General features: G+C 38.0%; 1 protein-coding gene and 1 long non-coding RNA gene across 6 annotated transcripts in view; one reads left to right on the top strand and one right to left on the bottom strand.

The window, feature by feature from the left end:
- LOC5564871 (AP-2 complex subunit alpha) overlaps positions 1-22,043 on the top strand; it is a 38,825-nt gene extending 16,782 nt beyond the window's left edge. For 4 of the 5 annotated variants that reach the window (XM_001649185.2, XM_021848371.1, XM_021848372.1 and 1 more), the window contains exons 5-8: positions 6,458-6,601; positions 6,669-7,085; positions 19,999-20,203; positions 20,274-21,915. In XM_001649185.2, the coding sequence (XP_001649235.1) occupies positions 6,458-6,601; positions 6,669-7,085; positions 19,999-20,203; positions 20,274-20,351 (844 nt within the window). In that variant the 3' untranslated portion in view covers positions 20,352-21,915. Of the gene's footprint in view, positions 1-6,457; positions 6,602-6,668; positions 7,086-19,998; positions 20,204-20,273 lie in introns of all 5 variants that reach the window. The other variant, XM_021848370.1, reaches the window with a different exon arrangement.
- On the bottom strand, positions 14,329-15,285 carry LOC110677253. The gene is made up of 3 exons (XR_002501054.1): positions 14,985-15,285; positions 14,843-14,925; positions 14,329-14,777 (listed from the first exon to the last, which is right to left on the bottom strand). It is a non-coding gene; the product is annotated as an uncharacterized LOC110677253 (long non-coding RNA).
- Positions 22,044-25,956: the final 3,913 nt, after the last annotated feature.

The following is a 25,956-nucleotide window of genomic DNA, read 5'->3' on the forward strand; positions in this document are numbered from 1 at the left end:
TTAGTGTTCTTATGAGCACTTCCACAGTTATTAACTGAGAGCTTACTATACCAATGACCATTTTTGCATGCGTATATCGTGTGGGTCTACCACAAAAGGCCGAATCACAAAAGGCCGAATCACATAAGGCCGAATCACAAAAGGCCGAAAGCACAGAAGGCCGAAACATACAAAAGGCCGAATCACAGAAGGCCGAATCACGAAAGGCCGAATCACAGAAGGCCGAATCACAGAAGGCCGAATCACAAAAGGCCGAATCACAAAAGGCCAAATCACAGAAGGCCGAATCACGGAAGGCCGAAATTTTAAAATAAATTTTAGTGAAAGCTACAAACATTCAGCACATTTTCCTACAAAAAAAGGAAATTTTTACAGTAGGGTAAAGCGGGACAAGATGCACAATGAACATTACTAGCTGAATAAGATTGTATGGTTAGTGTTTTTTGGGTTCGTCAGCTGGTCTATTCTTAGCTGACAAACCCAAAAATATCTATATTTGGAGCTTAAGTAGTCGCGCTGTTGTGTTTTGTACAACATAAGTGTAAATACCTTGCGAAAAAAGGGTTTACAGTGCCTGTTCGATTTTGGCAACATGCCAAAAATTTTCATGTTGCCTAAAATGAAACGTTCCAAAATGTAATGGTTGTTTTTATTGAAACTTGTATCACGGTAATAATGACCACGAATTAAATTAACCTTAAGAAGGCCCATAGAGCCATTGGAATTGACAGGATTTGCAGGGCTGGTAGCAGTTGGACAGCAAAATAATAGTGACTTTAGAGACCAAAATTATCAAAAAAGTGACCAAATAGTAACCAAAAAGTGACTTGAAAATGACAAGCCAAGATTAATAATTGAAAAGGTCTCATCTCCAAAAAGTAAACAAAGAGAAAAACGAAATCTTCTTTTGTCAAACAATAAATCAAATTTATATTATAAATGTAAGCATTGTTTCTTACTTTATCGTCTATAAAGTCTCTGCACAAATTGATTTACAACAATATTTACAACAATGAATATTCATTACTATCAATTTTGCCAAAAATCCTTCTAAAAAACGAATTGAAGGAAATGAGGCTTTTATTTCATCAAAAGCTACTGAGCCCTTTGATTTGTGCCCATAGACGCCGGCCGACGCTGATGAGGCCAGTGAGTTGACGCCTTTGTTTACTCTAACATGTGTTGAGGTCTTCTAGTTGTGGCATATTTTTTAACCATCTTCAGATGTGGCCTTTTGAAAATCATCCCAAATTGATGATGAAATAAGAAAATTGAAGTGTAGAGGAGTGTTGAGTGGTGAAGTAAGGTACAAGGAAATATCTACAGCAGAAGATGATTAAATATGTGATTTATTATTTCGCTCGTCATTCATGAACATGGGTATGTGCTACGCGAGTTTGCGTCAAGAAATTGTTTGGAAATATTGGTAAAATAGTACAAAGCGTAGTCGCTCCGTAGCATAAGGGCCCATTCACAAATTTCATAACGCTGAAAATGGTGGGTATACAAAAATTGAAAAATATTCATACAAAATGCCTTACGAGGGGGTGGGTGGGTGTCGCAAAAGGCCATTTTTAGCATTATGAAATTTGTGAACAAACCCTAACTTACTTCTACTTAGTAAATTAAAACGTTTTTCTTCATCAAAATTTCAATTTTGATGTTTGTTTAATAGGCCTTAACTCAGTTTTAGTCGAATATAGAAATGAGGCCTTTTTAGGAAAAGGACGCATTTGCGATAAATCTCCTGGTTAGCGGAAAATGAGATGGGGCCTTTTAGGAAAATATTATTTTTTCAACTTTCATGCATATTTTTGAATGACTATTGTATGTTTCAGTAAAAATAGGCTCTTATACACTAAAATCAGCAAAAACCCGATTTGTTTACATTTTGGACTTGAGGCCTTTTGAATTGTTGGTTGAAGTAATAATCATAAAAATACGAATTTAAAATGAAGAGAACTAGAGTAATTTAAAATCTTTCTTAACATCTGCCCGAGATTAGACTTGATTGTCATAAATGATCAAAAAGATTGTGTATTTGAGATTTCGCTTATAATTTTTTTTACGAGACAAACATTAGCTAAATGTAGGTTACTATGTTATATTTCTGATTTCAGTCGAAGAAAAAACAAAAAAAATCATATACATGAACTCTGGTAAACAAACTCATGATAGAATGTTTAGCGAAATTCCTGTTCATGAGGATTTAGCAAAAATTCATTGAAGATTTTGAAGTAGAGATGCAAAACGAGTACTACAAATATCTATATTCCAACTGAACGTTTCATTTATTGAATTATTGAAAATAATCATATCACTTAGTGGCGACTCCTAACCTCACGTTTCATCTGATCTACGACCCCGAAAATGAATAATTTTCCATACTTAAGGCTGGTTTGCCACTGACAACAAAAGGTATCGCCTATCTCGATGCGTGAGAAATATCTTCTCAGAAATGGTCCAGAAAATCACATTTCTCTTCACGCAGTTGAGAAGAAATGTCATTGCAAATGGGGCTCTCTAGAGGAAAGTTTCGTGACCCATTTAGTCATTTTTTTTTTTACTTTTCTTGAGTGAAACAGGATACTTAGCTGTAGGTTATAAAGCAACCAGTAAACGATATAAATCGCATATTTGGGGGCCCAGATAGCCGTAGCGGTAAACGCGCAGCTATTCAGCAAGACCAAGCTGAGGGTCGTGGGTTCGAATCCCACTGGTCGAGGATCTTTTCGGGTTGGAAATTTTCTCGACTTCCCAGGGCATAGAGTATCTTCGTACCTGACACACGATATACGCATGCAAAAATGGTCATTGGCATAGTAAGCTCTCAGTTAATAACTGTGGAAGTGCTCATAAGAACACTAAGCTGAGAAGCAGGCTCTGTCCCAGTGGGGACGTAACGCCAGAAAGAAGAAAGAGAATCCAGGACGAAATCTAAGCCTAATCGATTGAAGCATCATGTGAATTCCCTCGTGAATCAATATACTATTATTCTCAGGAATTGCTGCAAAATTCTACCAGGGATTTTTCCTGGAAACCTAATAGGTTTCAAATATCTGCTGACCACTCCAATTCATCGACGATTAGTCCTGCAGTTCTTTCGAACAATTTGAGTAATTTTCTTTCCAAGAAAAATATACATGGATCCTTCAAAATTTAATTTGAGGCTGCACACCAGCAAGAAAAACAACCTACACAAGTCTCTTCAGAGATCCTGTTCAATATTTCTTAATGAATACCTCCAGAAAATCCTGCAAGTTTTATGCAGGGATTCCTGTAAGATTTTATGCAGGGATACATTTGTCTATTTTTTTTTCAATAATTATCTTAGCAATTCAAACAGCAAAACCTCCAAAACTTCCTCAGAAGTTAGAGATTTTTTCCAAAGATCGAGCACTTCAGAAATTTCTACAAAATTTTTATCAGAGATTACTATAAAATATATTTTAAAGGTAATTCCCAGATTGTTTTTAGAAATACCTTCAATAGTTTTTTAGAAATATCTTCAATAACTCAACTAGGGTTGTCATGTTTATTACGGCTTAACCAGCCGATGGTGTTTTGAAAATACCTGAAGGTCGTAGACACAAAAGTCAATTTGGACAAATTGAGATGTAAAATTGTGAAAATTAATAGAATTGTTCTGGTGGGCTTCGATCCCACGACTCCCAATACGCTAGACTGTGCGCGTTTACCAACTACGCCACAGAACGGGTAACGATTCTGCAGCGCAATCAGCCAACCTGAAACCAAAGACCGTCACGACCCCATTTTCTCCTTCACAACCCTACATCTCCTTCGGCTCTCTGAGATGCCCAATTCGACTCTCCTAAGCGTGCCTACGAACAACAGTGAGAGATTTTATTTTTAGCGTCGCACTGATGCCTTGTTTGTGCCACACTACTCATAAGCCAACGTTGGCTCAATGAGATGGTTAGGACCCATACTAATTTTGTTTTTATTTCTGGGGTTATCTCTAATTCCAGAGTTAATTCTTAAAGGTATATCAAACTAATTTCATGGAAAATCTTAAGAAGTTTTAGAAAAACCATTACAGAATCGATAATTTTGTATTTTTTTTTAGAAAAAAAAATTCAAATAGTTCCTAATGAAATTCCTGGAAATAATCTTGAAAACCTGAAAAAAAAATGCATACAGTAATGCGAGCAGTAATACTTGCTACTCAAAATAAAAGTATTCGGTCTCTTTTTTTCAAGCATAAGGTTTTAAAAGTTACTATATTTAGGACTGGTAGCAGGTATCTTTAGAGACTTGATCACTATTTTAATGGAAGGTCTCTAAAGTCTCTTTTTTAACCATAGTGCTTTCCAAAGTCTCTCACAGTCAATCCTGGTGCAAAATTCAATAGGCTTCGAAAAACCTTCAGGGAATCGTACGCGACTATTCCACAAGTTCTTCAGAAATTTCTTCTCAGATTTCTCCGGGAAAAGCTTCAGGAAATCTTCTCGTGATTTGTCCAGAGATTTCTACTGAAATACTTTGGAATTTTTGCTAATTCTCCCAGGAATTTTCAGAGATTTTTCTAGATGAATTTCTCTAGAATTCGCACCAGAAAATTCTTCAGTACTCAAACTCTATTACCTACAGAATTTGCATAGGGATTACTTACTCTTGAAATTTTTGCAGTGACCTAGTATTTCCTCCAGCGATTTTTCCACTAATTCTTCGACAATTTCTCGAGTTGTAACTCAAGGAAATCTTCCAAAAAGTTCTTTCAAGAAAATTCTCATAGATCTATTCCAGAGTCTTTAAATAAATTCGATTAGGGATTGTTTTCAGGAAACCATACAAGAGTAAACCGATTTTCCGAGTAATTCTTCCAAGCATAAAGGTTTTCTCAAGAATTCTCACCCTCTCTTTCCCAGAGCTCCATTGATTTTTGGCGAACTGAAAACGAAACGAATCAGATGAATACTATGCATGAATTGCATGCAATAGTTTGTAGAGTATGATTCCACAATGTACTCAACAGATCAATCCAACGGTCAACTAGTTGTTTCAATAGTAAAATTATTGATAAACAACCAATTTACTATTAAAATACAATCAAAAATTTTTTAACTGATTTCAAAAAATGTATCCCATTTGCAAGCACTTTTTATATAAACGCTTTTTTCGTGAAGAAATATCCGATCAAAGTCGTGCGAAAAAGAGGGTTAAAGGTTTATCCCAGGCATTGCTTCAATAATTCCTCCAGGGTTTATTACAGAGAATCTATTAAAAACTTTTCCAGAAATTTGACTATGATTACTAATGAAGGTCCTCCAAACATTTTCAAGAAATATTTTCAGTAATTCATTCTACTCCTGTAGTTATGAACATTTCTCGTCTAACTTCTCCATGAATCTCTGAGATTTTACAAATAATCTCGTCATCCTTTCGAACATTCCTACACATCCGTCGATGTTTTTTAAGCTATTCCATCTGAAAATTTCTCCAACAATTTATAAAAAATTTCTTAGAGACATCCCTGAAAGAATTCCTGGATAAATTTGTTTAACACATCATTGGAAATGTATCAAATAATTCCGGGAAGCATTCCTAAAAAAGTCTTAGCAGGATTCTCTTGAGTTATTTTTCATTTTTTTTATCTCCTGATTCCTGTTTGGTTTCATTTAGTTTTATTGGTTCTTTTTGGTTTTTGTTTTAGTTCTGGCTTTTTTCACGAATGAGATCTCTCAACTTCCTATTTTAATACCTTCAGTCGCTACCAGCTCTGTATTTTAACCCTCTAATACCCAACTCCGCCTTTAGACGGGGTACACTTTGGAATTTTGTGTATTTTTTCGTAGCTCGGAAATCAAAATGATTTTATTTTTGGCTAAAACCTTGACTCATAACACGCATATAAGAAAAGTTTTTTATGACTTTTGAAAGTTTTTTGTATTTTTGAAAATTGTTTGAAAAATTGTATTCTTATATAACCTACAGATACCCGGGGTTCATTTAACGTGTGATATAAAAAATCGTACCTTTTATATTTTTCTACGATCAACCTATCACAAAAGAAGAGCTTGGTGGTATTCAAATAATTTTAAATCTGTTTTTTCGTTAAATACACGTAAAATAAAAATATTTCCAGAAAAATATCAAAAATTTAATATTTTTAAAATTAGCGGAAAAATTTGAATTTTTATTATTGCCAAAAATCAGTAGCTAGAAGTGGCTTCAAGAAAAAATGAAAAAGGGTAGGGATGTACAAAAATAAAAATTATAAAAATCAAAAACCGAAATCCATAGATTTGCGAATAAAAATAAAACATTGCCCAAATCGTGTTTAGAACGATTTTAGATAACTAAAAATGATATTTAGATCGAAAATAAAAATTTGGGTATTAGAGGGTTAAAGGCGCTTATTCTTGAACTTAAAGCCCTCTGGAAATGGGCTACTTGAAACTTGAAACTTGAACTAATACTTCTTATTTCTTTCCAGTATAAATTCTACTGCTAGTTCCGATCTGCTCGGTTTGAGCACTCCACCGGCTAATCAGTCTCAAACCGGAACACTGATTGACGTCCTCGGAGATATCTACAGTGCTACGAACGGCACCGGCAACGTGATTAACAATGCCAAAAAGTAAGCTACTGAGAAGATTACCTCCGAAATCAAGACACTAACTACCTAACTAACTTCCATTCCACAGATTCGTCTTTAAGAACAACGGGGTGTTGTTCGAAAATGATCTCTTGCAAATTGGCGTCAAGAGCGAATTCCGTCAGAATCTGGGACGCCTCGGACTGTACTATGGTAACAAGACGCAAACGGCGTTGCAGAATTTCGTTCCGACCTTGCAGTGGTCTCCGGAAGATGCTCTCAAGTTGAACGTACAGATCAAGGCGGTAGAACCGACGTTGGAAGCCGGAGCACAAATCCAACAACTGTTGACGGCCGAATGTATCGACAACTACAGCGAAGCGCCATCCATCGTCATCAGTTTCCGGGTCAGTGGCGGAGCGCCACAAAAGATCACCGTACTGCTACCGTTGACCATCAACAAGTTCTTCGAGCCGACGGAGATGAACGCCGAATCGTTCTTCGCGCGGTGGAAGAATCTCGGAGGGTGAGTAGAATTCAATATATAAAGACAATGCTTCCCGAAGCGGAACGATCAAACAAATCTTCACCTCCATTGGCGTGTGGATGATAATTGATCACACTCAAATTATCATGTGGGGGTGCGAAGGGCTGCTGTTAGATCTACTTTTACGTCTAAACTTCTTAGTCGACTGCTTACTCTTTTAGAGAACTGAAATCAAGTGTTTTCAACCCCTTTCAGCACTTCTGTCGGTCATGTGGCTTGTTTGCTCAAAGCCGCGTTATAATTTATATGTCATAGACGCACTAATCTCTCGGATGCCATTGATAATTAGTCTATTCAAAGTGGACATTAATACTATTGGCGACGATCAGTTAGCATTTTGCTAACCAGAATGATCCGTAGCCATTCTTACTATTAGCTAGGTAACATCGTTAACATTTATGAAGTAGAATATATCTGTTTTTTTTTAACTACTCTGAGAAAAATGCCAAGTAGGTAGATTCACAGAGTAGAAATAAGTGGCGACAATCTTATTTTAATATGATTTTGATATTGCCATGATAAAAAATACCTCTTTTGTAACAATGGTATAACAATCTAATTGCAGCTTCATTTTCGCAAAATTTACAAGTAGAAAGTAGGCGTTGTGAAGCATTGCATTTGCCACCGAAAAGTGAATCTTGTAGGAGACTGTAATATATGTTAAAGCCTAAGGAAACTTTACTCCTTATTATTCACTAGATTAATTGAAAGTAAGACGCTGAGATTGATCATTAGAGTACACATGCTAGTTTCGAGAAATTGTTGAACAAACAAGGAAAGTGACTTATTTCTTTAAGGACATATTAACGCAATGACCAATAAATACTTTCAACAACAAGAATAACGAAATGAGCTAGAACTACGACTAAACAGCCTAATTTTGTTAAGACTTGATGACAATTGACATTTAAGAATCTAAACTCTCATTTCGACTAGACAGTATAGTAATGACACTACTATTTCAAACAAATTCTGATGAAGTTGCTGAATTTTATAATGCTTCCTTTTCTCAGAAGCAAGGGAATATGGGAATTTTTCAAAAACTACCATGTCACAATACTAATAAAAAACAGTGTTCATGTGCGCAGCATAGCCTAGTCCGTCTGAGTATTGGTCCTGGTAGAGGGGCCTGATCGAGGGTCCAACTGAATACCATACAAAAATAAGCTTTTCAGAGCGTCATAGACATCCAGAAAGCAGACTTCCTAATTAAAAAAATCATGTTGGTGACCCTGGTAAGCAAATAAAATTAAGGATATCAAGCGAGTTATATCTTCTGATCCAGATAAGATAGAAAGTTGGAGTCTTGAGTATGCAATGATTTAAATCCGAATTACCGTAAGGACGCCATTCACCGCTCATTGAATTATTTTGAAAAATCTGAACAAATTTTCGCAATAAAAGTCATCAACATGTATTAGTATACCAGAATGGATTGTACTAGAATGAAATTCATATGGTTTAATTTTATATACTAATTATAATAATTTTAGGCTGTTTAAGGCGGTAAACATGAGTTGAACAATGATTTTATTATGGCAGATCAAAAATACTTCTTAGCTGCCACGCTTTAATATGTTGTTGTACTATAGTACAAATATAACAACCAGCTAATGAAACTAAATTAATTCCAACTAGTTGTGTATATGAAGTCTCATACTTAGGATGAGCGGTGAATGGCGCCATACACATGTATCATTGGCATACATGTTATGCGGTACCATTATATGTTGTTCACATTTCAACTTCTTTCCTACAAAAACAAATGTTTTATCTTGCGTCTAGCGCAAAAAGTTGTGAAAAATATCGAAAAACCGATTTTTGACAGAATTTAATGTGTTGAAATACTGTTAAATGAGCGGTGAATGGCGTCCTTACGGTACTAGGAAATGAAGTGAATCAGGACTGAGTCACTGGAATATGAAGTGAATCAGTCTTAAATTTATTTGAACATGAAGTAAATCAGACCTGAATTGTTAGAAAATGAAGTGGAAACTTTTAGGAACACATGAATCACTAGAAAATGATTGTTGATTATAAAGTGAATCAAGTCGGAAACACACGAATATAAAGAGGATCAGACATTAATCACATTAAAACCTACCATAACTTGATGTTGCAACTCGGAACTCAGTAACGTCTGTGACGTCCGAATTCCTTTCGCTGTCTGAACAGCTTTGTCGAAGACTCGAACTTGCTATTTTATTAGGATAACAATACAGAACTACATTAAAATTCTCCATTCTTCAAAATTCATCTTCATTCAACAAGTTCACCACCGGCACCTAGTGACAGAATTACGAGCAAAACTGTTTGCCTTTCGAATTACCTTCTAACAACTTTGTCAAAAACTTGAACATTCTTCCTTATCAAAATTATGAGATAGAGCTTGTAAGAAGTTAAAAACAATGTTGCTGAACAACGATCGGAAACGCGAGGCACGATGAATTTTCGTAGGCATCAAAACAGAATCTGCGAATAAACACAAACAACCGTTCGGGCGCTTCATTCGTTCGTGTTTCATTTTCGGATCGCTGTTTCTCCCCTAAGTATATAGGCCAGGGGAAGTGGTTCACCTAGAGTGAATTTCTGTCAGAGAAAAAGTAGATTTTGTATGAGATTTGACAGAAAAATGAATGACAAGTTCATTCACTTCTCCTGGCCTATTGACAGCTATAGAAGGTATGCTTCACGCCTGTGCATTGGTATTAGTAGATAGTTATAAACTTTTACCGGATTTGTATGGAATTTGTTATATTTTAATGCAATTTAAGTAAATTTAGGTATTTAGGATAACAAAATATCGATAATTTAGCAGAATAATTTGTTACGTATCCGATTGGGAGGTCATTTAATGCATTTGTTCTATTTATGAGGAGTATTTTTCATGTTTCTCATCACAACCCATTACCTCTCTCAGAAATAACTAGCAGTGCAAGTTGTTTTTTTTTTTAATTTTATATACAAGAATATATTTACTATATGTACATAGAAAGGCCTGATTGTACGGAATGCAGGAGTTGAATCTGATATAATTTGGGAAATTTGACCGAATGTCTTGGTCACATGAGGGGCCTAAATACAAAGGAGTAAGAGTGACATTTAGGTCGGTTTTGAGTTACGTATACTGAAAAGTTTCAAGCTTTACAACAGTGTTTTCGGAAGATTTTCGATAGACCTTTTCGATCTTTTAGATAGGTATAATAAAATATATTTCGATAGTTTGATGGTGAAATTTAAGCGCTTTTCTAGTATCAAACCGGTGAAAACTGGCTCTGCAAAAGTTTTCGTAGCTTGATCGAAAGAGTAGATTTGTCTAAGTATAATACAAATTGATAGCGCTTCAATATCATAATTTTGACGTTATAAATGATTAATGAAGATTTAAATCAGTAGACTCAATGAGATTTCAATTTACATAATAACAGCTTGTCCCGTAGTAACATTTGCCGAGCAATGATTTAAAAGCGATTTCCATACTAACTTCAAATTTATTTTAAAAATAGTTCCAGGGCACGGAAAATTATAACATTTTGGATTCTGGTTCTATTTTTTACGTAGAATCATGATATGTAAAAAAAATGGACACTTCTAAACAAACCATTTGAATTAATTGAATTTATATTCCGATTTCAGTACAAATCTGACGGATTTTCATAACTATTTTATCTGTGTGAGTGTTTTCGTGTAAGATAGACAAAAATGCAGCGTACCTTTAGTAGCTGTCAAAATACGTTGGTTTCTCCCGAAGCTATCATCGGGTGATTTTCCATCGCTCGGTAATAGGCCAGGAGAAGTGGATGAACTTGTCATTCATTTTTCTGTCAAATCTCATACAAAATCTACTTTTTCTCTGACAGAAATTCACTCTAGGTGAACCACTTCCCCTGGCCTATGTGAACCAACCCCCTGAAGCAAGCGCTAGTTCTTGAAGCCTACCACCATCTGTGTGGCGCTAGTGCTGGAGTAAACAAATTTAGGCTTTGCCCTCATCAAACCCCGCGCGGAAGCGACAAATGTCGTATGAGAAAAACATTATACTATTGATAATCGTTTATCGTTGGGCCTAATCAAATGTGGCTAAATTATCTAGCAATAGGGCGATATTCAAAACTGAAAAGGCAATAGATGGCTCTTTTTCAATGGTAATAAAAACGAAATCCTGAACCAAAGAAAGCACCACGGAAGATGAACTAAACACAAAAAGTTATGTTTTCACTTTACACTTGATTTCTTATCACTACTTTTTTGATTCAGTTTCCTAATTGCGAGCAATTTACGATTTTCATTATTTTCCATACGTTTTGACAGCTCTCCGACTACCATTCTTCCATGCGCTTGTGTTGAAAGTTTGAGAAATTTGAGAATCCAGCGTAGCGCGATCAGTGAGAGGAATACAAACATCAGTGTCGCCGCTCGGCGGCCGGTAAGAGAAACTGAATGTTCGAAAGGTTGTTGTCTGCAATTTTTGCCGCTGGCGCCAACTGTTAGTGGTTATCAACGAAATAAACAGTCGTTACCCTATTACAGAAAAACTAGATAAATTAATACACACTAAACACCAGATTGGTAAGTAAAATATGAATGTCGCATTCGAAAACGAGTGTGTCTCGTGCCTAAAACGGTATTTTTGGACGAGCTGTCAAATCAGCACCTTCTCCAGCACCAAATTTTTGGCTTCACTCCACTTGTTCGTGGATGACAGCCGTTTCAGTCCTGTGATGTGAACGGTACGATCCACGCTGCCTGTTCTTCGCGAAGAGCAGGAAAATATTCATTTCGATCATCTTCATACGGGCTCGCAACAATCACGCTAAACTTGCTCTGCTCAAAAATGAGTGCCGAGCGCACAAAATTGGCCTCTTTTCGTGCAGCACAGATTCTGTGCAAAGGGGCTGTACACAGTTTTGTGCAAACGGGGGTAAACAAAACTGGATGAGTGAAATGAGCACAGAGGAGGAACGCTTGGAATGCGGAATTCACTTCCAATTTTAAAGTTTTTCAGAGATTGTTTCATTTGAATGGCCGAAGTGGAAGCAAATGGGGAAAAAACTTTCGCATTTGCGACCATCTTCCGGCTTTTCGCTAGGAAACATTTCAGAAAACTCCCCATCTTACCAACGGCCAACTGTTTGCTGTCGCGCGGGAGATCATAGGCCAGGAAAAGTGGATGAACTTGTCATTCTTTTTCCTGTCAATTTTCATACAAAATCTACTTTTTCTCTGCTATAAATTCACTCTGGGTGAACCACTTCCCTTGGCCTATTGACAGTTCCATTTCCATTGATCCCCGCACAGCCGCCCATAACAACTGTGCAAAATTTCAGCTCGATCGGTGAAACTATATTTACGCGCCAGCCATTCAAAGTTTGTATGGGATGTACTATGGGAAAACTCACTTTTGCAAAGAAAAATCGCCAGAGGTCGCCCATAGTGCTCTATAAAAATTCTTAACACAGATCTCAGTAGGTATTTCTACGTTGAAAAACATTGTCGAAAACCGCAAACCAAACCAATGCTTGTGAAAAAAGTTATTAAGCATATACTATTCGGAAATTTTGCCCACTTTTGTTATTATTGTTATTCCTTTACGTGTTAAACAACGTTACTCTGTCAATAGGTTTTCATTCGTAGAAATACCGAATAAAGTCTGTGTTTAGAATTTTTATAGAGGTCAATGGGCGACCTCAGGCGATTTTTCTACGCAAAAGTAAGTCTTCCCATAGTAAATCCCATACAAACTTTGAACGGCTGGCGCTAAAATATAGTTTCACCGATCGAGCTGAAATTTTGCACAGTTGTTATGGGACCTAAATGCAACCCAAAAAGTGGACTGGAGCGGGAATCTAAACTTTGTCCCACACTAGTGCCACCTAACGGTAAAATTGCGAACCGAACTATTTGCTTTCCGAATGTCCTCGATTTGCTGAACAACTTTGCTGAAAACTGCACCATTATAAATCATCAGCATCGCGAGATATAGCGTCATGAAAGTTTTGAGGTGATGCTAAACTCCGTATTTATTCTACTATCGTAGAATATTCTGCGTAAAATTCTGGTACATATTCTTCTGGAAATTCTCTTACCAGGAATATTGCTTTGAAATTATTTATTCAGAATTTTTTAACCCTCTTTTTCCCATGGTAGCTTCAGCCCGGCAAGTATTCGGCTTATAGGTATGCGGCTGTAGAGCGTAAGAACTCAGTATCTATAAACAATTCGCTCTCACTTGTAATCGGGAGATACAAACGCAAGCGTGTTGGGGATTTGGCAAGTTCTATGAATGAAGAGTCGCGCAAAGAGAACTGGCATCAAGTTCCCCAATCACAAATCATTTAATTATTCTGGCCACCTATTTTACTGTGAGCGTTTTCCAGTGACTTCACTCAAATGCACTCTCAATACAAATGTTATTTTTACTAAGTCGCGAAGAACAAACTTGAAATTGATCTCTGGTTTTGTAATTATAAAGTAATAACAATGAAGTGTTTATTGGAAAATTGCAACAACACATACGACAAACAGCATGAACTCTTTATCAGCTGATATTTGTGTAAATTTTAATGTCTTCGCAAAGTATAACTGTTAGCTGTTGGATGTACCGATAATAATGTTGATTTAATTAGTTTTAGTATTGTTTTACGCAAAAGAATGGAACAACATTTTGATTCAAATGCCGAACACTGTGTTAATTCTGTCTCATATTCCGAACACCTTGATTCAAATTCCGAACAGCACGAATAAATCGTATTCAAATGAATAATTTCGCAAATAAATTTATCTGAGCTTGTTCTACTGGTCTCAAACTAGAGAATCATCACTATCACGATGGTATAAATTATATTGGAGACGATTTGATTGAATTGCAATTGACTGCCATTTCCTTGTTATTTGGTGACATATTTCTACGAAACATTTCAACAAAATCGCCATACAAAAACCGAGTGTTCGGAATATGAGTCTGTTCGGAATTTGAGATAAAACGGTAAACTCGAAATTTTCAACACAGATCCTCAAGCGATTCGAGTGAGAGTGCAGAAAAATGCGAGGATTTTGTTGCAAAGTTCCCGGTATGGGTAGAGCAGAACTACCGGAGCGAACCACAGAGCAGACACTGAAAGGCTAAGGCACCAACATAATCTCAAACACGCAGTGATAATTTTAATTGCTTGTATTGATTGCCATTATGATTGCATCACACCTGATCCCTACTTCTAGCTTCGCTTGTCTTATATCTAGATTAACATAATACCTCCGTCCCAATCATCGTAACTTGGCTTAATCTAGGCGCTGGTACTCACGGCACCGCTTCTCTGCACTAACACCGACCGCGCGCTCCCGACTGATGCACCATCCTGCCAGCTCATCCTTCCTTGACTGATGGATGCTGAAGAACTTGCCCTCAACCGGCGGGGGGCGGCCCAGCATGAATGGGATTCACGGTGACCGTCTCTTGGGACTGCGCTGCCTTCGGCCGCTGGCCGAGTTCGTCTTGAAGCGTTTCGGGCCGTATCCAACCACCGTCGTTAACTGAGCGCACAATATCACACGGTCTTGCCTTGATGGAGTTCTCCTCACCTCGGATCCGAAGAAAGATGACCCAGTACTCGGACGGCCTGAGCGACTGCCCAACAATGGCAAAAGTGGTTCCAGAAATGGAACACAAAAACCCTGTAATGATGTAATTACGCTTTCAGTCGGATGTGCTTTATTCGGCTTCATTTTCGCTCACTCACCCTTAAAGGGGCCTTCCGATGTCTCTTCTCCTTCGAGCTGTTGGTCGGTCTCTCTCGGCGTCGGTCTTCCACAGGCCGGTTCGCTGCAATTATCCCACATTTAAGTCCAAGCTGATCGACCACCATTTTGTTTTTGACTCACCTAAAGCTTCCTCGCTAATCAACGTCAACTGCCTGGGAGATCCGTTTTGCGCTTCCTGTCGGCCGCTGTGATTCAATGATCTTTTGGCCTGCGTGGGATGTGGATCCTGATCGGCGTGATATCTGCCACTTCCAACTATTTTCTGCACCTGCACCGAGATGTGCACTTGAAATCCGCCACCGCAATTCACGAAAACAACTTTCACTTTTCGGAAACTGATCCGCACATCAAGCCGGACTGACTCGAACTACAGTCGCCTCTCCACATCTCGATATCGAAGGGACCATCGAGATAGGGAGAGATCGAGACATAGAACAAATTTTTAACGAATACTAGATTGAAAATCACCCCGTTGCCAGGAAAATCAAAAACAAACAGATGTCATTTCGTCTTCGCAAATTGTTTTGAATCTCTGAAATCTAGTCTAGTAACCTTTGATAATGGGCATATCGACATACGGAGAGAAAATTGGGAACGAAAATCACATCAGGATATGGAGATATCGAGATAAGGAGGATATCGAGATATGGAGAGTGAAAATGTATGCAGAGTGAAGGGACCGAAAAAATCATCGACATAGGGAGAGATATCGAGATGTAGAACATCGAGATGTGGAGAGTCGACTGTACCACTGTTCTGTTCTCTCACCAATCGTCAACACACAGCTTTCGCTTGTGTGAGTATTGCGCCGGTATGCTGAGAGGGGTCATTTGCCGACTGCGAGCGTAATCTCACTCTCCCTCGCCGTGTGGTATTGGATTTGTGCTTCGGTGTGAGTTTGCTTGCTCGATTAGGATGGACGCTCTTTGCTCGTGCAACGGTAGTAGCAGAGATGTGGTCGAAGAATGGAATGTGTAGAGATTTCTGACAGGGGTGCTCAACTACTTTTGCGTTTTGCATCATATTTGTTGGAACTTATATTTTGCTAACATGATAACTTATTGACTAGATGCATACAAACGACGGCTTTTGCGGCAAATCAAATCTAAACGTAACAATTTTTTCAGGCACTCTCTCTCTCGTTGCGATGCTCACCATCACTCACACTTCAAACGAACTCTCGAGTCTGCCGCCCGAACAGACAGTCCTCGGGGAGTTGTGAGAGCACCCTTTTTTGATGGAATTTTACTCGGTTTTTTTTGTGCTGCATCTTCCTCGCTCATTTTTTGTTCCCTCTCTGCTTAGCATTTTTTCGCTCCCTCGCAAAGAGACAAAGGCAGCACGCTGCTCTAGAGTATGTCACCGAACTCTTATGATGTTGAGGAGAATTATCAAGCCTGGTTACATCATCGTATTACACCGCAACATAAGGGTTCATTCAAATATTACGTAACGCAAAAAATGACGATTTCATACCCCCTCCCTCCCCCACGTAACAGCTTTTGTATGAGAAATTTTATTTTTTTGTATGGACCGTAACACCATGCAAGACCCCCTCCCTCCCCTGTTGCGTTACGTAATATTTGAACAATCCCTAAACCGCAGCAATATATTTTTTTTTGTCGCGATAACAATACTCCTCTCGCCCCAAAACGTATTTGTTTATTTTGCTTAATAGGTAGACGATTTGACGGTTCACTTTTAGATTTAGACTTGGTTTCACCACAGACAGACGTTTAAGCAGGAACAAATTTATTCAAAATTCCTGTGTAAATTCTACCGTGGTGTCACCTAGGGAGCAAATTGCTGCAGTACAGTGACAGTTCGTAAAAGCACGTGGCTTCATCTTCTCGCTTACCACCCAGTCCACCACCCACTGAACAAAAATATCAAAACAATCACTTTGAAAATGATTCACACAATTGTGATATTTTCACGCCAATTTACTTTACATGAGTTACGATCATTCAAGGGTGTTATACTAGCATGAATCTGTGAGTAAATTAAATGCCAACTTGTGGTAAAAATTACAATGGCTTTAATTATCTTTTACATGAGAAATTAGATCCAAAAGGGAACATCACCCACCCAGCGCGAAAAAAAGGTGCATGGTTTTAAGCGTTGAGCACGTCGACTGTGGGAGCGGTTGTGTGTCATGCTGTCAACGAAATGTGATCGGGATGGTGGCGGGACGCATACGCCACTAACGCCATCTGTTAGCTTATTGCCACTTGACGATTTGTGGCGGCCATGTTTTTACACAAGTGGCTGAGTCTAACTTGAACGTCTGTCTGCGGTTTCACTTTTTGCGCAACTCTCCATTCATAGACTCTGCGGTTTGGTATCTAAGTCTCTTTCGGACATGGATTTGCGAAAAGAGACGTGTTAATAGTTAGTACTCGGATTCAGTTTGGCTTTCTATTCCACAGTATCATAAGGTGTTCTGTAGCTTAGTTGGTCTAGCGTACACGGAGTCGTGAGTTTGAGTCTCACTAGAACGCGTATTTTTTTCGCAAATTCATGTCTCAATTTTTCAAACAAACACACTGTGTCTTCTGATTATAAGTTCCCAAAAGTAATAATAAAACTATTAAAAAATAATTAATTTACTTTAGCTTAGACTAACTACACATATCAATGGTTGCTATTCCGTGATTGACCGAAGTCAGTGAAGACGCACAAAGAACCAATTATAAGTTCGGCTGGGATTGGCCATATTCTTCTTTCAGTGTCTCTATTTATACAGCGTCAATAGCGGCGTCGGCCACGTCCGTCAGGTTGTATTGGGGGAAGGAATGTTAGTGTGTAACCTTTGCTATTTGGAGACCGTGTTTACCTCTGTATCTCCACAAAAATCCACAGGATTCACTTTGATAAGTGATTAGACCATGATAAACAATTATGTGTGGAATATAAACATGCTTATAAATAGGTATGATATTTTTGATTGATATGAAAAATTTCCAAGTAGAAGAAAATAATGTCGACACTTGAAGTGACGTTTTTCATTCAAAATTTGTTGAACAAATAGCTAAACGCAACATTCCTACAGCTGTCACGACGAAAGCATGGGTTATTATATTTTACTTATATGAAAAGAAAATCTCGGTTGGCTGGACCATCACAGAACACTATTATGCCGAAACTTACAGTGATGAACCATTCAAAGTTTGTTGTAAAAAGTTGATCTTTTGCAAGTCTACATTTATAGTGTCGAACTATTCACAGTTTTTTTTAATTACAAAAATAAAAGTAATAGGAAAAGAATATTTCGAAAAAAAAAATAATACCTATATATGTAAAACATAAATAATTTATAAATAAGAGTTTATGCCGACACTTACAGTGACGAACCAAAAAAAATCATGTTTATGCCTCACCGTTGTAAGGATAAAATTTGCGATCATACCTACACTCCCGTGCATAAGTTTGGGTTCACATCCTAAAAAACATGCAAAAGTGTTCTGCCCATATCTCTGTGATTACACGTGCAATTGAAACTCTCTAAGTCGCATTCGAAAGGCAAAGAGTTATTCTTACTTCGTATGTATTTTTCCAAAAATATTATTTGAACTTTGTATACTAAATTTTTACTTGAAGTTGGGACATTTTTCAAAAAACACACTGAAAAATCATATCTAATTTCCTCAGCATTGGGTCGACCAAAATTTAAAATCAAAGTGTCATTAGAATCGTAATCTTATATTCTTTGAAGAGACCCCACGAAATTTTGGCGGAAAAATCTGAAAAGTATTCAAAATCAATGAAACAGTCAGTCAAGTCATCGTGCAAAAGTTTGGGTTCACTTGAACTTACTTAAATCTGTGAAATCTCAAACCAATCAAACCAAGCGCGTACCATTATTTGCGCTGAAAAAAGCTTTAAACTATTAAAATCGGTTAAAAAATGGCAGAGATATTGACAAAAATGATGTGCGTGCGGCTCAGGTGAACCCAAACTTTTGCACGATTTGCATCATACTGAGGGGTGAACCCAAACTTTTGCACGATGACTTGACTGACTGTTTCATTGATTTTGAATACTTTCCAGATTTTTCCGCCAAAATTTCGTGGGGTCTCTTCAAAGAATATAAGATAACGATTCTAATGACGCTTTGATTTAAAATTTTGGTCGACCCAATGCTGAGGAAATTAGTTATGATTTTTCAGTGTGTTTTTTGTAAAATGTCACAACTTTAAGTAAAAATTTAGTATACAAAATTCAAAAAATGTTTTCGGAAAAATACATACGAAGTAAGAAAACTCTTTGCCTTTCGAATGCGGCTTATAGAGTTTCAATTGGGCGTGTAATCACAGAGATATGGACAGAACACTTTTGCATGTTTTTGAGGTGGTGAACCCAAACTTTTGCACGGGAGTGTATTTTACAGATTTGAAATAAAAGCATGAAACGAGCTCACCAATTGATCCTTTATCCTGAGCAGCCACAATCCACTTTCAGCTTCACTTAACGCACATAGAAACCACTCTGGAGACGCGATAAAAATAGCACTTGCTTTTCATGCAAAAAATCGCTCTCGTTAAAATTATTAATTTTTACCATGCATTAAACAAACAAAAAACTTTTAGGCCTTGTGATTGGTGGTGTTTTTCGGACATATTGGTAATAATGTAGAGTCTGTAGAGTCGGATGTAATTTTTTGTCAATCGAAACATTCTCCATTCAGCTAATGAGTGTTTGTGATGGGGTGCATCCTCTGTTTGATAAAGGCTTGCTTAGGTGCCTTTAAACATGACTTAATTTAAACAAAATAATTGAAGAATTAAGAACTTGTGTACATCAACCGAAAGCATTCGATTTTTAAAAAAATAAATAAAAGTTAAATTAAAAAGAAGCAAAACTATAGAAACAGGAGTTAGAAATAGTGCTTCTAAAGGCACAAGCGATATTGAATACAATAATGTGAGTTTTCTCAGTTTTCATATTTTTTCCACAAAACTAGGCTAATAAGCTTTCAGATAATGTAAACATAATGTTGCTGGCTCTATTTTTCGATTTTATACGAATATTTGCTCTTAGCTATGCGTCTATTGGTACATCCTCCCTACTGCTTTAATTATTAAACACATTTAGCTAACCTCTCACACCTGATCTTTCCACCCACCACATATAGTGAGCAACAGCGAGCGCAACGAGTCTTCAAGGCTCAGCAGCCGCTCGATCTGCCCGGCGCCCGCAACAAGCTGATGGGATTCGGAATGCAGCTGCTGGACAGTGTCGACCCCAACCCGGACAATATGGTTTGCGCCGGAATCATCCACACGCAGGCCCACAAGGTGGGCTGCCTGTTGCGTCTCGAGCCGAATAAACAAGCACAGGTCAGTGAGACAAAAAAAAAGATCACGTCTCAATTGGCTTTGACTCATGATTAATTTGATTTCGTTACAGATGTTCCGTCTGACGATTCGTTCCAGTTTAGAGAACGTCACGCAGGAAATATGCAATCTACTGGTAGACCAATTTTAAGCAAGCAAGAGAAGCGCTCTCGTCCGTTTCTGATTCCTTTACGTTGTAAATTATGCTGGTATGTAGTGATGTTGATTAATATTAGTAAGAAAACGAAAGAAGCGTTTTCGTTCTTCGCCATACGGAAGAAATCAAGCAAGCATACAACACATACCGCAGCAGTAACAATAATGAGAATAAAATTGATATAGATTGGATTGTATATCGCAGGTCACAATGTTGGAGCGAGTATGTGTGCAAATGAGATGCAGTGTACGACGATGATGTAGATATGTTTCTGTAACCACTGTAATATTGCAAACAATTTGCAATACTTCTATGGAGAAATCGTGCTGGTCGACAGCCGATCGTACGCTGCTAGAGGAAATATGCTTATTCGATAGCGATAACGACTTATCAAGTTTTGCGCATTCTCGCTCTATCGTTTGCCTGCTACGAAGTATCAAAGAATTAGGCTGAAAGTGTATTATGGAGAAACAGAATAATGAAAACCCTATTAATAACGATTATGATTCATTTGTTGAAATTGATTATAGAAAAAGTATTTTGGACTACCGAAGACAAGTTGATTTAGTTTTACCTTTACTGAAATTCTACAACCTAAAAATCTCATTTACTGCATTAGACATATTACAAACGGCAGACATTAGGGAAAATACATAGAGAAAAATTAGACTACTAGTAGTAGACAAGTAGATATTGTGAAACTGAGACACAAGGATCAAAGATATTCGCGGAACGTTGAAACACGTAAAACAGATTTCATCGTGAATCAAGGCTGACATTTGCAGTAAATAAATGGAACACCGAAATCATCACACATACGCACGTTGTAAATGTTGTATTGTTTGCGCGTTTCATATCGTTCTGAATTGGGATACCCAAAAGTATTGCACAAAGCATGATCATCATTGGTGCAATAGACACACTTGTTTTTAACGGAGAAACATGCAAGCTACTACAATCCTAATCCCCCCTGAACTGTGGTCCACACTCGAACTCGCATAGGTCCATTATTATCAGTGGTCAGCAAAACCACCTTCCGTAGCCAGTTTGTTAACAAATTCGTACCTATGCCTTCGTACTGCTTGTAACTTTTAGTGACATAAGTTTGCGTTTTTCAATGTTTATTCCAACCTTTTATAACTCATGTATGAATGCATCGTTACTAATATATTACGTTATACTATTTGTATATCATGATCAAGACAAGCGAAAAAAAAGAACTAAAGGAACAATGAAAAAATACTGAACTCGTATATAGTGTATGTAAGAAAGTTTGCTTCGCTCTTTCTTTCAACCAAACTAAATTGATCCAAACATTTACTCCCTGTCCATACCTCTAGGTGAAGATGAAGAGATACATAGAAATTACATTAAAAAAACGTAAACTAACGATTCCCCGTGTCCTCTCGATATGGTGTAATAGACAAACAAGAACAGAATTTACTATGTATTCAATATTCTCTATTGATTATAAGAATAAATCAACTGATTACAAAACAAGACAAAAACCAACTCGAAACGAGCAAACCCGAGGCAAAAAATAGTTTGAGGATCGTAAGGAAACAAAACATACATAAAATGCGTCTTAGCAGCGGATGGAAGCAAAATAAAATACCCTAAACTTATATTTAAAACCATAATAAGATAAAACAGATGAGGAAAATATACAAAGGTTATTGAAAATTACAACGTGGCTTTTTGTTTGTTTGAGAAAATTCTTACTCGACTGACAAACGCAAGGTAGAACCTACAATGTGGATTGATATTGGGAAATTGTGTGGAAATGATCGATATGAATGATATTTTCAGATTCATGGAAATTTGACTTAATATTGCTAAATATTTTAAAGATTTGGAGGATAAATGCTGAAGAAATTCGTATAAATTTTTGGAGGAACTTCATGAGGATTTCCTGTTTGAATTTATTCAAAAAATCCTCGAGAAGAGTTTCTATTGCATATCCAGGAATTCATCTGGATGAATTATTGAAGCAATTCCTGGGAGGAACCGTGGATGATTCCTTGAGATTTTTTATGAAAATGCTTAGTCCGAAAGATTACCGCAAAAATCTATGTAGTAACTCTTGGAGGATTTCTTGTATGATATCCTTAAAAAAATCTTAAATGCTCAATGCTTTTGTTCAAAATCTGTGGATGTTTTCCCCTTAGGATAATTTGGAAGCTCCTCTTGGAGCAACAACTGTCTTTATAGGTAGGTGAAAGAATTTTTAAGAAAATATTTGAAGGAAACACTGGGATAGTCCCTGGGATAATTTTCGGAGTAATCGCTGCTTAAAGAGCGAACATGAAATTATTGCGAATTTTAGGGTTTATACATACATTTACTTCAAAATTCAAAAGAAAAGTTAATCGATGGAGCCTTGAGTGTAAAATTGAAGGCATTTACGCTTGATGCCCTCCATCAAAGTCTTTACAGTGTCATCCGGTACCAGTTTCTAAGTTTTTTTTTTCCATTTTCTTAACATGTCCTTCTCGTCTTAGACTATCTTCTTGCCCTTCCGAAGTTCCCGCTTCATTATTGCCCAGTACTGCTCCACCAGTTTGGCGCAGCTCCAAACAGTTTGGCGGATTCATGTTCTTTGGAACAAAATGGACAGAATTGGCCTCATACCATTCCAGGACACTTTTACACACAGGTCAAAATAGTGGAGCTTCGTCTTGCTGCTGCAAGAACAGCAACAGGCGCTTCTCGAGGCACTCAGATTTGTAGATCTCGCCATTTACTGTGCCCTTTGTCACGAAAGGATCACTCCTCAGTCAGCAAAAGCAGATGGCCTGCCAAATGAGATATTTGGAGGCGAACTTCGACATTTTCTTCTTCTTAAATTTGTCGTCCACATCGAACCCGGTGAAAACTCCAACCACGGAAGTTGCTTTAAATCGGCTTTTATATACGTTTCGTCGTCCATCACATAGCAGCCAGTTTTAGCCGTCGATTGTTGCCGCTCATCGCGGTTTGGGAAGTTCTGTACCTTGTATGTATGTAGTCTAGCTCTTTTCTTTGCATTCTGGACGTAGTTCTGCGACATGCCGATCTTTTTAGCCAAATCACGGCTTGAGACGTTGGGATTTGCTTTAATCATCCGCTTCACCTTTCCCTCCGTCTTTTTGTTCTCCGGTTCCGGTTTTCTTCCAACTCCTTTGCCGTGGTCCAACGTCAACCGCTCCTGGAACCGCTTCAACACGCTGGAGACGGTTGCATGGTGAATGTTCAACATTTTTCCCAACTGCCGGTGCGACAGGTCAGGGAATTTCAGGTGTTTGGAAAGAATTTGTTCTCTCGACTCGCGTTGGTTCACCTCCATTTTCGTTGAATCGAAAAACACGACCTCGAATTTGACAGCATATAAACAATACACATCAATGAGAAAGTGTGCAAAAAATTTGGTTGATTTTTACCCAATGGTAGAAAAGTTATGCCCTTTTGAATGTGTCGCAATAATTTCGTGTTCGCCCTTCAAATTAATTACTAGAGGTAGAAGCGTTGAAGTGCTCTACGATTACTTGGTGCAAATTCTTTCTTCTCCAGAGAAGTTTCTGGACTCCAAGCTGAACTGTGTACTATGGCCCTCCGATCATTAAGGGGGAATGGTCCTCCGTAAATCTAGGGGGTTGGTGTCAGGCCTTGCAAGCCAGCCGTAAGAAATCAAGCAACGAATAATCAACGAGAGAATACGAACCGGGACAATCGAAGAAGACCACAGCGACGTAAAAGGACTGGCGATTGGAAGCTCGATACGTGGAACTGTATATCTCTCAACTTCATCGAGAGCACACGCATAACTCGCATACCGACGTGTTGAAGGATTGCGGAATCGGCATCGTAGGGTTGCAGGAAGTGTGTTGGAAGGAATCAATGGTGCGAACGTTTAGAGGTAACCATATCATCTACCAGACCTGCGACAACACACACGAGCTGGGAACAGCTTTTATAGTGATGGGTCAACTTCGATTTCAGCATAATAAACGTGCACAGCCTTCACTCCGGAAGCCACGACGTCAAAATCACCATAGGAGATCTAAACGCTCAGGTTGGCCAGGAAGAGGAGTTCAGACTGACTATTGGAAATTTCAGCGCCAACTGGCTGACGAACGTAAACGGCTTATGACTAATTGATTTCGCTGCCTCCACGAATATAGCACCTACTTCCAGCACAGCCTTCCATCGTGCATCGGTACACCTGGAGATCACAACAGCAGGCAGAACAACAAATCGACCACGTTCTGATTGATGGACGGACACATCTCCGACATTATCGACGTCAGGACCTATCGTGGCGCTAACATCGACTCTGACCACTATCTGGTGATAGTTAAACCACAGTTAAACAGCGCCCAAAACTCTCCGTCGTTAACAACGTACGGTACCGACGGCCGCCCTGGTATGGTATGATCTAGAGCGGCTTGAGCAACCGGATGTGCAACTGAGTACGCGCAGCACCTCGAGGCTGCATTACCGGAAGAGGGTGAGCTGGATGCAGCCCCTCTTGAAAACTGCTGATGAACAGTGAAAGCAGCCATCAACAATGCAACTGAGAGCAACGTCGGGTACGTGGGACGGAGTCGACGGAACGATTGGTTCGACGAGGAATGTAGGCAGATTCTGGAGAAGAATGCAATTCGGGCGGTCATACTGCAGCATAGACTCCGCACTACCCTGTTCTGAATAAATTATCATAATCGTGTTATCAATCAATATGAAAAGATGACTGAGATGAGAGTATAGAAAAACAGTTAGCTCAGTCTAGTACTAGCCGTTGCATGTGACGGAGGCAAATCTGATTTCTACTAGTAAGGTTCCATTTCTTGGAAAGTTCTCTTTTTTGAAGATCAAGTTCCCTACGGGGGTGACTCATTTCGCATACGGACGATTGGCGTAATGGATGTTTCGCATAAGGGGATCTTTTTTTTATTATCGTACAAATTGGGCCGAAGGGTCTCAGATTTTCATGAAACTTTTTCCACAGGCAGGGCTCAAGGATATATGAATAAAAAAAATTGAGAAAAATTCAGGGTCGCCTATTTTTCCGGAAAACTCAGGTGGAAATTTTTTGTTTTCCCTTGACACTACTTACTTTGGAAAATCATAACTCATGAACGAAGCATCGTAGAAACAAAGTTTTTATATGAAAATTTAAGCAAATTTTCTCAAAAATCCAAAAAAAAATATGAACTGGAAAAAGTTTTCCACAAAATTTTCCACCGTTGGGAAAATTCGTAAAGAAAAGCCGGAAAAACTATGCCCGAACTCGTGGAAAATTTTCAAAAAAATATTTTCGAGAAGGTAATTTTATAAGCTTTAATCACTGAAATTTTTGGAATGCACTTTTTTTTCGTTTTTGAGTTATGGCCAATTTTGTGAAAAATGTCCAGATGTGCCATATAAGACTTTTCTTTGAAAAATCATAACTCAAGAACGAAACATTGTAGAAAGAAAGTTTTTGTATGAAAATTTAAGCAAATTTTCTCAGAAATCCAAAAAATAAAATATGAACTGGAAAAAGTTTTCTACAAAATTTTCCACCGTTAGGGAAATTCATAAAGAAAGGCTAGAAAATCTATGCCCGAACTCGCGGAAA

Source organism: Aedes aegypti, chromosome 2, assembly GCF_002204515.2.
Source record: "Aedes aegypti strain LVP_AGWG chromosome 2, AaegL5.0 Primary Assembly, whole genome shotgun sequence".
Taxonomy (NCBI): Eukaryota; Metazoa; Arthropoda; class Insecta; order Diptera; family Culicidae; genus Aedes; species Aedes aegypti.